The sequence below is a fragment of the Nomascus leucogenys genome, chromosome 2 (genome assembly GCF_006542625.1).
Source record: "Nomascus leucogenys isolate Asia chromosome 2, Asia_NLE_v1, whole genome shotgun sequence".
Classification (NCBI taxonomy): Eukaryota; Metazoa; Chordata; class Mammalia; order Primates; family Hylobatidae; genus Nomascus; species Nomascus leucogenys.
In genome coordinates, this window is record NC_044382.1 from 69,529,259 (window position 1) to 69,541,778 (window position 12,520).

Sequence of the window (12,520 nt, forward strand, 5' to 3'; positions counted from 1 at the left end):
TTGGCCCTGGAGTGGTTCTCAGCTGTGGAAACACCAGCCAAGGATGCGACAGCAGCCCCCACCATCGCTCCTGCCCAGGTCCTGGGGAAAATAACCACCCACCCACTCTCCCCAGAAAACAGCCCAGAAACAGAGTCAGCACTCCCCATCTGACCCCAGGCCCGGGAGCATGTGCGCAGCCAGGGATGAAAGAAGGCTGAGAGTCAAGCTCAGACAGGACAATGCCTGCTCCTCTTACCCAGATATTGTCCAAGGAAGACACTTGCTCTTTCCTCCTCATCGTGAGAGACTGAACCACCCTCTTCCCCCATCAAAGCCCATTAGGCTGGTGGAGTAGGCATGGCATCTGTGGGTGTGCCTTGTGCAGAACGCCAAAAGCCCAGTGGCACAGGACTGGTGAGCCTGGATCTGTCTACCAACCCCACCTTCAAGGGAAATTCCCAAAGGAAAAGCCGGAGGCCAGAGTTGGTCAATCAGCCTTCCAGAACTAGGTAATTCCAGGCAATTCTGGCACAAAGCCTTGTGCATCCTGGAGACCATGAGCCTCACTGAAAAACCCCCACTGGGGACATGAGACACATTCACGAGGAGACAGGCCACAAGTAAGTAGGGGCCCCTCCCTTGCACACCAAGCCTAAGGGCAGCCTGGCCTACGTGTGAGCCATACACACCCCAGCTAGTGACGTTGGGCTTCTGTGGACACCAGGAAGGGGAGGCCCGCCCAAGCCACATGACTCGGAGCTCTGTCGTCCCAGCAGCTGCATCACTGCACCTCTGCCCTGGTCTTCTTCCAGAAACCTCAGAGCAGAGAGAATCCTGAGGGGCAATTCAGCCAGCCCCCTGTCTCTGAGCAGGCATTGTCCTGTCTCATCTTAAACATCTGGGGAGGAGGACCTGGCCTTAGTGCTGTTCTCACTAACCAGCTCAGGAAGCTCACCAACTTGGGAAGTTCCTCATTATGTCTAGCTTCAGTTTCTCCTGCTTCAGTTTAAATTGGGAAAGAGAGAGAAAAAATATTCACTCATTATCTGTTCCCTAAAAATTGTCCTTAACATCCTTCCTCTAACCCCTTTATTACCTGGTGGGGCTTCCCCTCTTCAGGTGAAATCTATCAGTCTATCTGCATTGCCTTTTGATCTCTACTTCAGTTACTACAACTTCAAAGACACCATTGTCCTCCCCAAGGTGAGGCCCATGTAGAGAAAGGAGCATTTCCTTGCTGAAAGAGAGGGTCAAGGGGCGACCCACATGGGCCCTCCCTGAAACCCAGGCCCAGGCCTGAGCCTGGACCTGGACACCTCCTTCCTTCCTGAGACCACAGCCAGCCTGGTTTCTCTGGGGCTAAGAGAAAATGCTTTGCTTAAGTGCTGAAATCTCAGCCCACTGACCCCTTGCAGACAGGAGAGGAGGGGAAGCCCAGGGAAGCTCAACTTCCCAAATGTCCTGAGTCTCTGCTGGGGCCAAGCCCCCCACCCTCCCCCAGCCATCCTGCATTCTCCCTCCCCAACACTATTCTCTCCCTAAGAGATCAATCCCCCCACCAGTGCACAATGCACTCTAATTCTCCATTGTAAAAGTAAAGCCCTCTCTTGACACCCCCTTCTTCATTTGGCTCCAATCCCATTTATCTGCTCCCGTTACAGCAGGCCCCCTTGTCTGTTGCCTGTACTGCTATCCCCAGGTCCTCCCATCCCCTCCCATTCCCTCAAGTTCCCCATCCAGCTCCAGTGAAACTGTCACCAGTGACCTCCCATTGCTCAATCCTCAGCCCTCAGCCTGCTTGCTCTGCCGGGGCATTGGTCATATTTGTTCCCTCCTTCCTCTTTGGGGCACTTTTCTCATTTCCTCCAGGACACCCCAACTCTCTGATTTTCACTTTTTCTGTCTTCTTGGCTGGTTCCTAACACTGGGGGCCCCAGCACTCAATGGTTAGACCCCTTCTCTTCTCCATATCACTCCCTCCCTAGATGAGCCCACCTGCTCTTGTGGCTTTGAATACCAGCTATATGGTGATGATGCCCAAAGCTTTATTTTCAACTCCAACCTCCACCCTTAACTTTTCCCAACTGCTTACTCATCATTGATGCCTAATGGACAGCTCAAACTCCACAAGCACAAAACGAAACTCTTGATCTCTCCCCTAAGCAACTCCCATTTCAGTTCATGGCAGCTTCAAACCTCCAGAAGCTTGAGCCAAAAACTCAGAATCATCTTTGACTCTACCTTTCTCTTGCACCCCAAATCCTATCGACACAGCCTTTGAAATATATCCCAAGTCTGAATGTCTGAGTTTTTTTTTTTTTAACCACCTCTGGACCATGGGCAAGCCACCATGGTCTCTCCCCAGAATGACAGCAATGATCCTCTCACCGGGCTCTCCTTCTGCCCTTACCTCACCCCCCATAATCCATTCTCCACCCCACAGCTAGATGGGCCTGCCAGACCCCAAGTCAGAGCAGGTGACTCCTCTGTTCCAAACCCATGCTCCCGTCACGCTTGAGTGAAAACCAAAGCCTCCCAGACCCCAGATACTCAAGTGGCTCACCCCTTAATTCCTTATGACTTTGCCCAGCTATTATGGTCTTGGGGAAGCCTTCCCTGGCTGTGCTACATACAATGCAATACCCAGCCCCAGCACCCCATCCTGCTTCCCAGCTTGGTTTTACTCGTAGCACTTCCCGCTACCTGCCATGCCATGTATTTACTTATTTCATTGCTGTCCATTCCTTTCTAGAATGTGCACTCCATGAGGGCAGGGAGTTTTGTCTGATTTTCCTATTGCTCTGTTTCGTGTCTCATCCAGTGCATGAATGATGACCGCTGGAATGAATGAAAGAATTGACATGCTCTGCATGGCTCCAGGAGACAGACATGGAACCAAGGTGTAGAATCTGTAAGCCACAGATTTTAGCTAAAGGAAACAAGAGCTGCAAGGGACTGAAAAGCCACCTCATCAGTAACAAGCTCCCCACCACTGGGTATGTGTCACAGAGGGGCTCTGCACTGGGTAGGAGGGAGGTAGGCTGGATGAGGATGCTTCCAGCCTCAGATCCCAGGGTGCAGAGAGGCAAAGGGGCCTTGAGCGGCCAACAAACTCAGGGGCCCCAGAAGCCCTATGGCTGAGTGATCGGAACAGGCAAGTACAGGTGGTGGGATGTCACTCTGGTCTTTTTCACTAAGGGGTCAGGAGAGGGGTGACAGGGCAGGTGTTTCCCCTCTGTAGAACAAGGACCCTGGAGGAGGCCAGGTCACAGCCCATGGGGAAACCAAGGCCATGGCAGGAGAGGCTCAGAAAGAGCAAACTCAGAAGCAGGGGTCCAGCCCCCAGCCCTCATGCAGCTTCAGGAGATCCTCCCCAGGGGGATTGGGGTGGAGGGCTTTTCAGTTTGTTGGAATGAAAGCAGGACCAGATGGCCGCTCCATCAACCTGAGAAGCAGAGGAGAGCAAACAGCCAGGGGATGTGGCCTCGCAGGTGCTGGTGTGGGCTGTCTGGGAAGGGATGGATTTGAACTTAGATCTCACACCCAACAAGGGAGAAGGAGGAGGCAGGAGATTCCCCTAAGAGGTACAGACAGCAGCAGTAGGATCCTCCAGGCAGACTCTCTCACTTATACCCACCCACTCACTGGCATGGTGAAGCTGGGGAAACTGAGTCCCACAGAGAGGAAGGAAATCAAAAGAGTGGCCCAGGGGCCTCCCCAACCTCAAGATGCCCCCTTTCCGTCTCACTTCCCATCTACATCCTGGGACTCCCACAGGAGAAACCGAGGCAACCCTTGCCCAAGCCCTGTGGCCAGGACGGCTCAGAAGCCAAGTGTTCAAGTCCCGGGGGCGGGACTCTCGGTGCCCACAGTCTCCCCCCAGCCCACCCCCAGGCACTGGGCAGAGCACTCACCGCGAGCCGCCTGCGCGCCGACTCCAGGGCCCGCTCCGGGCCACGACTCCCGGCTCGGGCTCCAGCTCCGGATCCGGCTGCGGCTCCGGGTGCGCGGGCGCTCGGCTCCGCCCCCGCCCGGACCCCGCCCCTGCTCTGCCGGGACCGCAGCACCCGCTCCTGTCCCGTGGCCCCGCGGCCCCGCAGCTCCGCAGCCCCGCAACCCAGCAGCGCCGGCTCCAGGGCTGGCCAGGCTTACCTGGGACAGGGCAGGACCGGGACTGCCTGCGAGGCTGGACGGCCCTGGCTGTGTGCCCTAGCCAGTATGCCTCTCCTTCTGGGCCACGTTTCAACCAGGAGGGAACCGGGGAGTCCTCGGAACAACCCGCTTCCCAACACATACACATACACACACACACACACACCACACACCACACACACACCGCTTCCCAGCACACACTCGCACACCACACCACACACACACACCGCTTCGCAACACACACACACGCCCTGCTTCCCCCCCCACACAAACATGCTTCCCAATACACACACACAGCCCTCGCTTCCCCCAACACAGACACCCTGCTTCCCAACACTCACATACACACACACCCTGCTTCCCAACACTCACATACACACACACCCTGCTTCCCAACACACACACACCCTGCTTCCCAACACTCACACACACACACACCCTGCTTCCCAACACTCACATACACACACACACCCCCTGCTTCCCAACACTCACATACACACACACACCCTGCTTCCCACCACCACACCCCTCCCAACACTCCACACACACACCCCGCTTCCCAACACTCACATACACCACACACACACCCCTGCTTCCCAACACTCACATACACACACACACACCCAGCTTCCCAACACTCACATACACACACACACCCTGCTTCCCAACACTCTCACACACACCCCTGCTTCCCAACACTCACATACACACACACACACTTCCCAACACACACACACACACCCTGCTTCCCCCCCACACACAAACATGCTTCCCAATACACACACACGGCCCTCGCTTCCCCAACACACACACCCTGCTTCCCAACACTCACATACACACACACACTTCCCAACACACACACACCACCCTGCTTCCCTCCCACACACAAACATGCTTCCCAATACACACACACAGCCCTCGTTCCCCCAACATCCCAACACACACACACACACACCCCTGCTTCTGCCCCCCACAAACATGCTTCCCAATACACACACACACACACCCACTTCTCCCAACACACCCTGCTTCCCAACACTCACATACACATACACACCACTTCCCAACACACACACACACCCCCTGCTTTCCCAACACACACACCCCACACACACCGCTTCCCAACACACACGTGCACCACATACACACCCCACACACACCACTTCCCAATACACACAGTACACACCCTGTTTCCCAACACACAACACCCCCCACACACTGCTTCCCAACACACACGTGCACATACACACACCCCACACACACACCACTTCCAAACACACACACCACACCCCACACACACCACTTCCCAACACACACACCGCTTCCCAACACACACACATACACACGGCTTCCCAACACACACAAATATGCTTCCCAATATACACACACACCCCACTTCCCAACACACACACATCGCTTCCCAACACACACACACACACACACGCACACACAGCCAAAACTAGGAAAACTTTTCCGGAGTGTGACAGGTTACATGTTAGGTAAGAGTGGACTGGTCATTTAAGGTTCTTTTTTTTGCATTTTCCTTTCAATTTTTCCGTTTATGTTGAATGGAGTCTATTTCTCAGTTTAGTACTAACAGGGCTTGAGTACCTCTCTAGCACTGCCTAGACTACTTGGCTCTGAAACTATCTAATTAGCTTTAATAGCATTTTTTTTGTTTCCATTAAATATATTTTATTTTACATTCTTCTGTTCTCCAGAGCAAATGACGCCGGTTTTCCATTTAACGTGTTAATGTAAATGTTCCTTTTGAAACTCTTGTATTTGGTTGTTTTAAAAAATGTTAAGTCAATTTTTAAAAATAATGAAAATCACTGGCATCTTGAAAGTGCTTACCATGTGCTGCTCTTTACATACAGTAACTCAGTTACTTCCACCTCTAGGATATTGACTATTATTGCCTCTAACTTATAGATGCAGAAACTGAGGTACAAATTTGAACTTGGATCTCATGCCCACCAAGGGAGAAGGAGGAGGCAGGAGATTCCCCTAAGAGGTGCAGAGAGCAGCAGTAGGATCCTCCAGGCAGACTCGTTCACTTACACCCACCCACTCACTGGCATGGTGAAGATGGGGAAACTGAGTCCCACAGAGAGGAAGGAACTCAAAAAAACAGTGGCCCCCCTCTGAGACCTGAAGCCCGGGCTCCTCAGGACTTCTCACTCCTGCCAGGGGCCTCCCCAGCCTCGAGATGCCCCCTTTCCTCTGGCACCAGAGATGGGGATTTGCCCCAGAGATGGGATTTGCCCCAGGCCTCTGGCACAAATGAATGGTCTAACCACCATCCCATACCGCTTTCAGGTAAATACCTGTACAGGTGGTGCACAGTCAGCCGAGGTTGGAAAATGCTGCATTAGAAGGACTGAAACTACCCTAGAAAACTCATTCTGGGCAGCGCACAGATCCATCTACAAGGATGTTTACCACCATCTTGCCTATAGCAGTGAGAAGCTATAAACCTCCCTAATGCCCAGTAACAGAAAACTAATTAAGAAAACTGACAGAACATCTGAACCTAGAACACTTAACCCGACCCATCTTCTCTCAACCCTACTCTCCAATCTGGAAGCAAATTTTTCAGCTTGGCCTTCAAATATTTCCAAGATGCAGCCCATTTTTGCCATATGCACCATTACCACCTGGGTCCACATCTCCATCATCTCTCACCTAGGTGATAGCAGGAGCTCCTGGCCGTTCTCCACGCTTCCAACTACAGCCCTTCTTCAATCCAGCAGCCAGAGTGAGTCTGTTGGTTTTTCGTTGTTGTTGTTTTAAGTCAAATTATATCACTCCTCTGCTGAAACTCCTCTGTTGATGACTCCCATCCCAAAGTAAAAGCCAAGGTCCTTACAATTGCTGTTTGGCCCCTGGCACCCTCTCTGCCCACCTCTTACACTCTTATCTTACTCACTCTGCTCCAGCCACACTGGCCTCCTGGCTGTTCCTCAAATATGCCAAACCTGCAGTTACACTCAGGCCTTTGCCTTTGCTGTGCCTGGAATGCTCTTTCTTTAGCAATCTGCACGGCTCCTTCCTTCCTCTCCTTTGGGTCTTTGCTTCCATATGACTTTCTCAGCAAGGCCTTCCCTAACTATTCAGTGTACAGCTGCAACACCCCCCAATCCTTTCTCATGCTTTATTTTGTATTTTTCTCCATAGCACTTATCTGCACACAACACATTATGTATTCTACTTATTTATTGTCTTCGTTGTCTCTCACCCAAGACAGCATGAGCTCCAAGGGAACAGGGAATTTTTGCCTTGTTCCTTGCCTTCTCCCAAGGCCTAGAACAGGACCTGGTATGCAATAAATCTTTGTTAAGTGAATATACCAAAAATAATGCTGTGGTTCTAATAACCAATGAAAATAAATGAACCACTGTACCCCCACGAGAACTGCAGCCTCACAGACATAATGTTGGGTGAAAGACGCTGAGTGCAAAAGCATGCATACGGAATGGTATTGCTTCTATAAAGTTCAAAAGCAGGCAAAACTGCATTACAGGTAGGAGCCAAGATAGAGGCTACCACTGGGGAGAAAGTTGGAGGTAGTGACTAGAGGAGGAGTGAAGTAATTCTGGGGTGCCAGTAATCTCCTATTTTTACTCTGAATAGTGGTTGCATTGATGCAAATACATGTGAAACTGACCAAGTTAAACACATGATATTTACATTTTCCTTTATGCTTGTCATATTTCAATAGATATTTATTTTTTAAAGATGCTATAAGTATGTTTATCAGATAGAAGAAAGCTGCCTAGAATATATAAGGCTAAATTTAAAAAGTAGACTTTTTTTTAAGGAGCATGCCAAGATAATTCAGGGGGAAAAAAAGTGGTCTTTTTAACAAATGGTGCTGGGAAAACTAGATATCCACATGCAGAAGAACTGAATTTGGACTCCTCCTCCAGGCCTTATACAAAAATTAACCCAAAATGGATCAAAGTCCCAAATGCAAGATTTAAAATATAAAAATCTTAGAAGAAAACATAGGTGAAAGTCTTTGTGACCTTGGATGAAGCAATGATTTCTCAGATTTGACACCTAAAGCACAAACAACCAAAGAAAAAATTAGATAAATTGGACTTTATCAAAATTCCAAGCTTTTGTGCTTTGAAAGACATGATCAAGAAAGTAAAAAGACAACCAACGGAATGGGAGAAAATAGTCACGACTCATATCCAGAATATATAATGGACTCCTGAAACTCAATAATAAACAACTTTTTAAATGAGCAAAGGATTTGAAAATGTTCAGAGAACATATGTAAGTAGCCAACAAGCACATGAAAAGACGCTCAACATCATTAATTGTTAGGGAAATGTGAATCAAAGCCACCATGAGATACCACTTTACACTCACAAAGGTGCCCTTAGTCCAAAGGACAGAAAACAAGTGCTGGAAATAATGTGGAGAAATTGGAAGCCTCATATATTGATGGTCAGAGTGTAAAATGGTGAAGCCACTGTGGAAAATAGTTGGCGGGTTCTTCATAAAGTTAAACATGGAGTTACCATATGATCCAGCAATTCTACTCCTAGGTATACTCAACAGAATTGAAGCATATATGCACACAAACGCTTGTACACAAATGTTCATAGCAACATTATTCATAAGAGGAACAAGTGGAAGCAACATAAATGTCCCTCAGCTGATGAATGGATAAGGAAAATGTGATCTATCTGTGCAATGGAATATTATTCAGCTGTGAAAAAAACAAAGTACTGATAAATGCTACAACATAAATGAACCTTGAAAACATTATGCTAAGTGAAAGAAGCCAGTCACAAAATGACATCTATTGTATAAGTCCATTTACATGCAATGTCCGGAATAGGCAAACCCATGAAGACAGAAAGTAGATTTGTGGTTGCCAGGAACTGAGAGGAGGGAGGAATGAGGAGTGACTGCTAGTGGGCGTGAGGTTTGGTTTTTGTTTTATTTTGTTTTTTGTTTTTTGTTTTGGCATGATGAAAATATTCCGGAATTAGATCATGGTGATGGTTACACAACTTTGTGAATGGACTAAAAACCAGTGAATTACACACCTTAAAAGGGTGAGTTTTATGGTATGTGAATTATATCTCAATGAAAAATAGTTGGGCTGCCAAATGCTTAGTGTAGAAAGAATATAAGGCTAAATTTAAAAAGTAGGCTGTTTTTTTTAACAAGGATGCCAAGATAATTCAAGGGGAGAAAATGATCTCTTTAACAAAGGGTGCTGAGAAAACTAGATATCCACTTGCAAAAGAAATGAATTTGGACTACTACCTCATACTTTATACAAAAATTCTGTAATAGATATGTGTGAATATATGCATTGAAACAACTAAAAGACAAGTTAGGATAAGATTTTAACTGGACTTTTAAAACTCTTCTGTGCTAACCTGTATTACCTAATAAGCATAATTTACTTGTTTAATAATTTTTTTTAAAACTTTCCAATGAGTTAAGGGACATTGATTAAAACTCCCTGTGTGCAGGGCCCTCTGCCGAGACAGGCACTTGGGATGCCCTGGGGACATTTCTGTCCTTGAGTGCTCTGACCTGGGCACCAGCCAGGAAGTGCTCAGAAGAGGTGGAGGGAAAATGCCTCCAGAATCCCGCGACCCTCAGAGGAGAGAAATCCTTGGGTTGTGTCATTTAAAATTCTCCCAGGCCGGGAAGCTGCTTGTGCCTGAGCACTTCCCCCAGGAGTGAGGACTGCCCCCATCAGCAGGCCTGGATGGTAGGAGCTCAGCCCAGGACTGGCGGCTGCTGCTGCTGCTGCTGACAGTGGTGGTTACCCCGCCTCACACTGGGCTGCAGTCTCCACGCTGGTGGTCCTCTGCTCCAAGCAGCCCGCCCACTCACCAAAGTCCGAACACTTCCACAAGCTGGCCCAAATGGATGAAGACAGGAATGGCTTTCCCTCCCGATATCTCTGCACCCCCAGCTTCACCAACTTCCCACAGCTCTCAGTACTCCCACCTCTGAGCTTCTGCTCACTCTGCACCCCAGGCAGAGGCAACAGGTGGCAACTGCAAGGACTCTGGCCCCAGCGAACTTGGATTTGAATTCCAGCCCTGCTCCTTAGTGGCTGTATGCTCTTGGCCAGTCATTTCACTTCTCTTGACCTCAGTCTCCCTCACAGTTAAGTGGGGATGACAGTCCACTTAGATCTTGTCATGAGGGATGCATACACTAGGACTTGGTGCCTGGTAAACAGTGAGCACTCCACAGTGTGAATATGTTATTGAATACTTGCCATATGCCACGCCCTGTACTCTCACAACACCTCTGTGGAACAGGTTCCATTCCTCATCCCCATCTTTGAGATGAAGAAACAGAGGTTTTAAGAGGTTCATGAATTTCCTAAGATGACCCAGCTGTGGAATGGTGGGACTATGAGTCAAGTCCACGTCCTTCTCTACCCGCTTTTATTTGGACCTTCCATGCCCACCTCCTGCAAGGAAGCTCTCCAGACCCCACAGTCCCTATGGGCTCTCCCAGTCCTCTCAGCTGCAAAGATCAGCCTGCCTGTCCTCCTGTTGGCCATCAGCCGAGACGGTCCTCCACTGTTGGCCCAAGTTCCATGTGTCCGTCCTGTGTTTCACCAGTCTCTGAGGGTTCAAGGTATCCCTTCCTTGTTGCTAGACCTCAGCCTCTGGCCCAGTGCTTGGCGAAGTCTGTTTGCAGAGTGACTTTTTTTTTTTTTTTTTTGAGGCGGAGTATCACTCTGTCGCCTAGGCTGGAGTGCAGTGGCACCACCTCAGCTCACTGCAACCTCCGCCCCCTGGGCTCAAGCGACTGTCCTGTCTCAGCCTCCCAAGTAGCTGGGACTACAGGCATGTGCCATCATGCCCGGCTAATTTTTGTATTTTTAGTAGAGACGAGGTTTCAGCAGGTTGGCCAGGTTGGTCTCAAACCCTTGACCTCAGGTGATCTGCCTGCCTCAGCCTCCCAGGCTAGGATTACAGGCGTAAGCCACTGCGCCCTATCCATGGGTGACTTACTGACAGAGGGACAATGCTTGAAAGAAGGACACATTGGAGCAGGCAGCTCTCCACAGAGCAGCCTCCAGCCTGGGAACCCGACGTGTCTGCCTCTCTTGGGCAGCCTCTGAGGTTGCCCCATTCCCACCTCAAGACCAGACCCAGCATTTTATCACTTCCCTACCTCAGGTCCTAACCCAGTTCCAAGCTCATCAGTACATTGGGCAGGAAGATCAGACACCCAAAAACACAATCCAGCTCCCCTGCCTAAGCCTCCTCCTGAGACCCCATGCTGTGCCTCCTGTCTCTCCTTCCCTTCTGCCATATTGTTTCTAGAATCACCCCTCTGTTCTCAAACCCTGCCATTCTAGCCCCAAGCCTACAAACCCCACTTCAGCAAAATAAAATGTTCCATTGGCTGAGGGTGTTGTCATTGAAAATCAGTTTCTCACTCCTCCATTATTAATTAACTCACAGAAGACCATATCATTCTTCTTTTCCAATGTGTGGACACAAGTGCCAGCTTCATCTGTATGGTCAGAAGTGCCGGCTTGGAACAGAAGAGCCAGGGCTGGATTTTAGCATCACTGCTGCCTTTTTTTTTTTTTTTTTTTTTTTTTTTTTGAGGTGGAGTCTCACTCTGTCGCCCAGGCTGGAGTGCAGTGGTATGATCTCGGCTCACTGCAACCTCTACCTCCTGGGTTCAAGCAATTCTCCTGTCTCAGTCTCCTAAGCAGCTGGGACTATGGGCATGCGCCACCATGCCCAGCTAATTTTTGCATTTTTAGTAGAGACAGGGTTTCACCATGTTGGCCAGGATGGTCTCGATCACCCAACCTCGTGATCCGCCACTGTGCCCGGCCCACTGCTGCCCTTTTTTAGGTCCTCTGTGCAAGGCACATACCTTAAAATTATTTACAGTGGCCCTGATGGCCCTTAACCCCACCCAAACTGCTCATCAGCACCTTTGCCCAAACAGATGTCCCAAGAATGGGAGGTATATGTTCTCCTGATCAGAAAAGTTGGATTTTCTCCTAATCTTAGCCATGAATCTTTACACAATCAGCAGTTCTGACAGTCCTGAGGTTGACAAAGACCAGGAAGTTCAGTAATGGTGACTGAAGCTCCCACAGCCTGCAATGTAGAAGTAAATGGGCCTGTACCCAGCCACACCCTGCCATGTCTCAATACAGCCACAGCGGTGCCCCGTAGTGCATCCTGTCTGCAGCCCCAGTTTTTAAATTCTGCAATATTAAGAACCTTTGAAATTTAATAAAAAGCTATACAGGCACATCCAGCTGCAGAAAAACAAGATTGACAAGATCAAATTTTGTGTCACCTGCGAAAAACACCTGGCCAGTTGTGGTTTGCTGTACCAGCGTTGAGAGGCA

The 12,520-nt window shown here is 49.3% G+C and overlaps 1 protein-coding gene across 3 annotated transcripts in view; it reads right to left on the reverse strand.

Moving 5' to 3' along the window:
* The window catches only part of NOD2 (nucleotide binding oligomerization domain containing 2), a 39,480-nt gene extending 35,534 nt beyond the window's left edge, over window positions 1-3,946 (reverse strand). Inside the window, exon 1 of one of the 3 annotated variants that reach the window (XM_030823090.1) lies at window positions 3,897-3,946. Coding sequence is in view for 2 of the 3 variants with exons in the window: in XM_003263043.2 (XP_003263091.2) it covers window positions 239-311 (73 nt within the window). In the remaining variant the exon portion in view is untranslated. Of the gene's footprint in view, window positions 1-238; window positions 609-3,896 lie in introns of those variants that run through there. The other 2 variants (XM_003263043.2, XM_012504681.2) reach the window with 2 other exon arrangements.
* Between the last annotated feature and the right edge of the window lie 8,574 nt (window positions 3,947-12,520).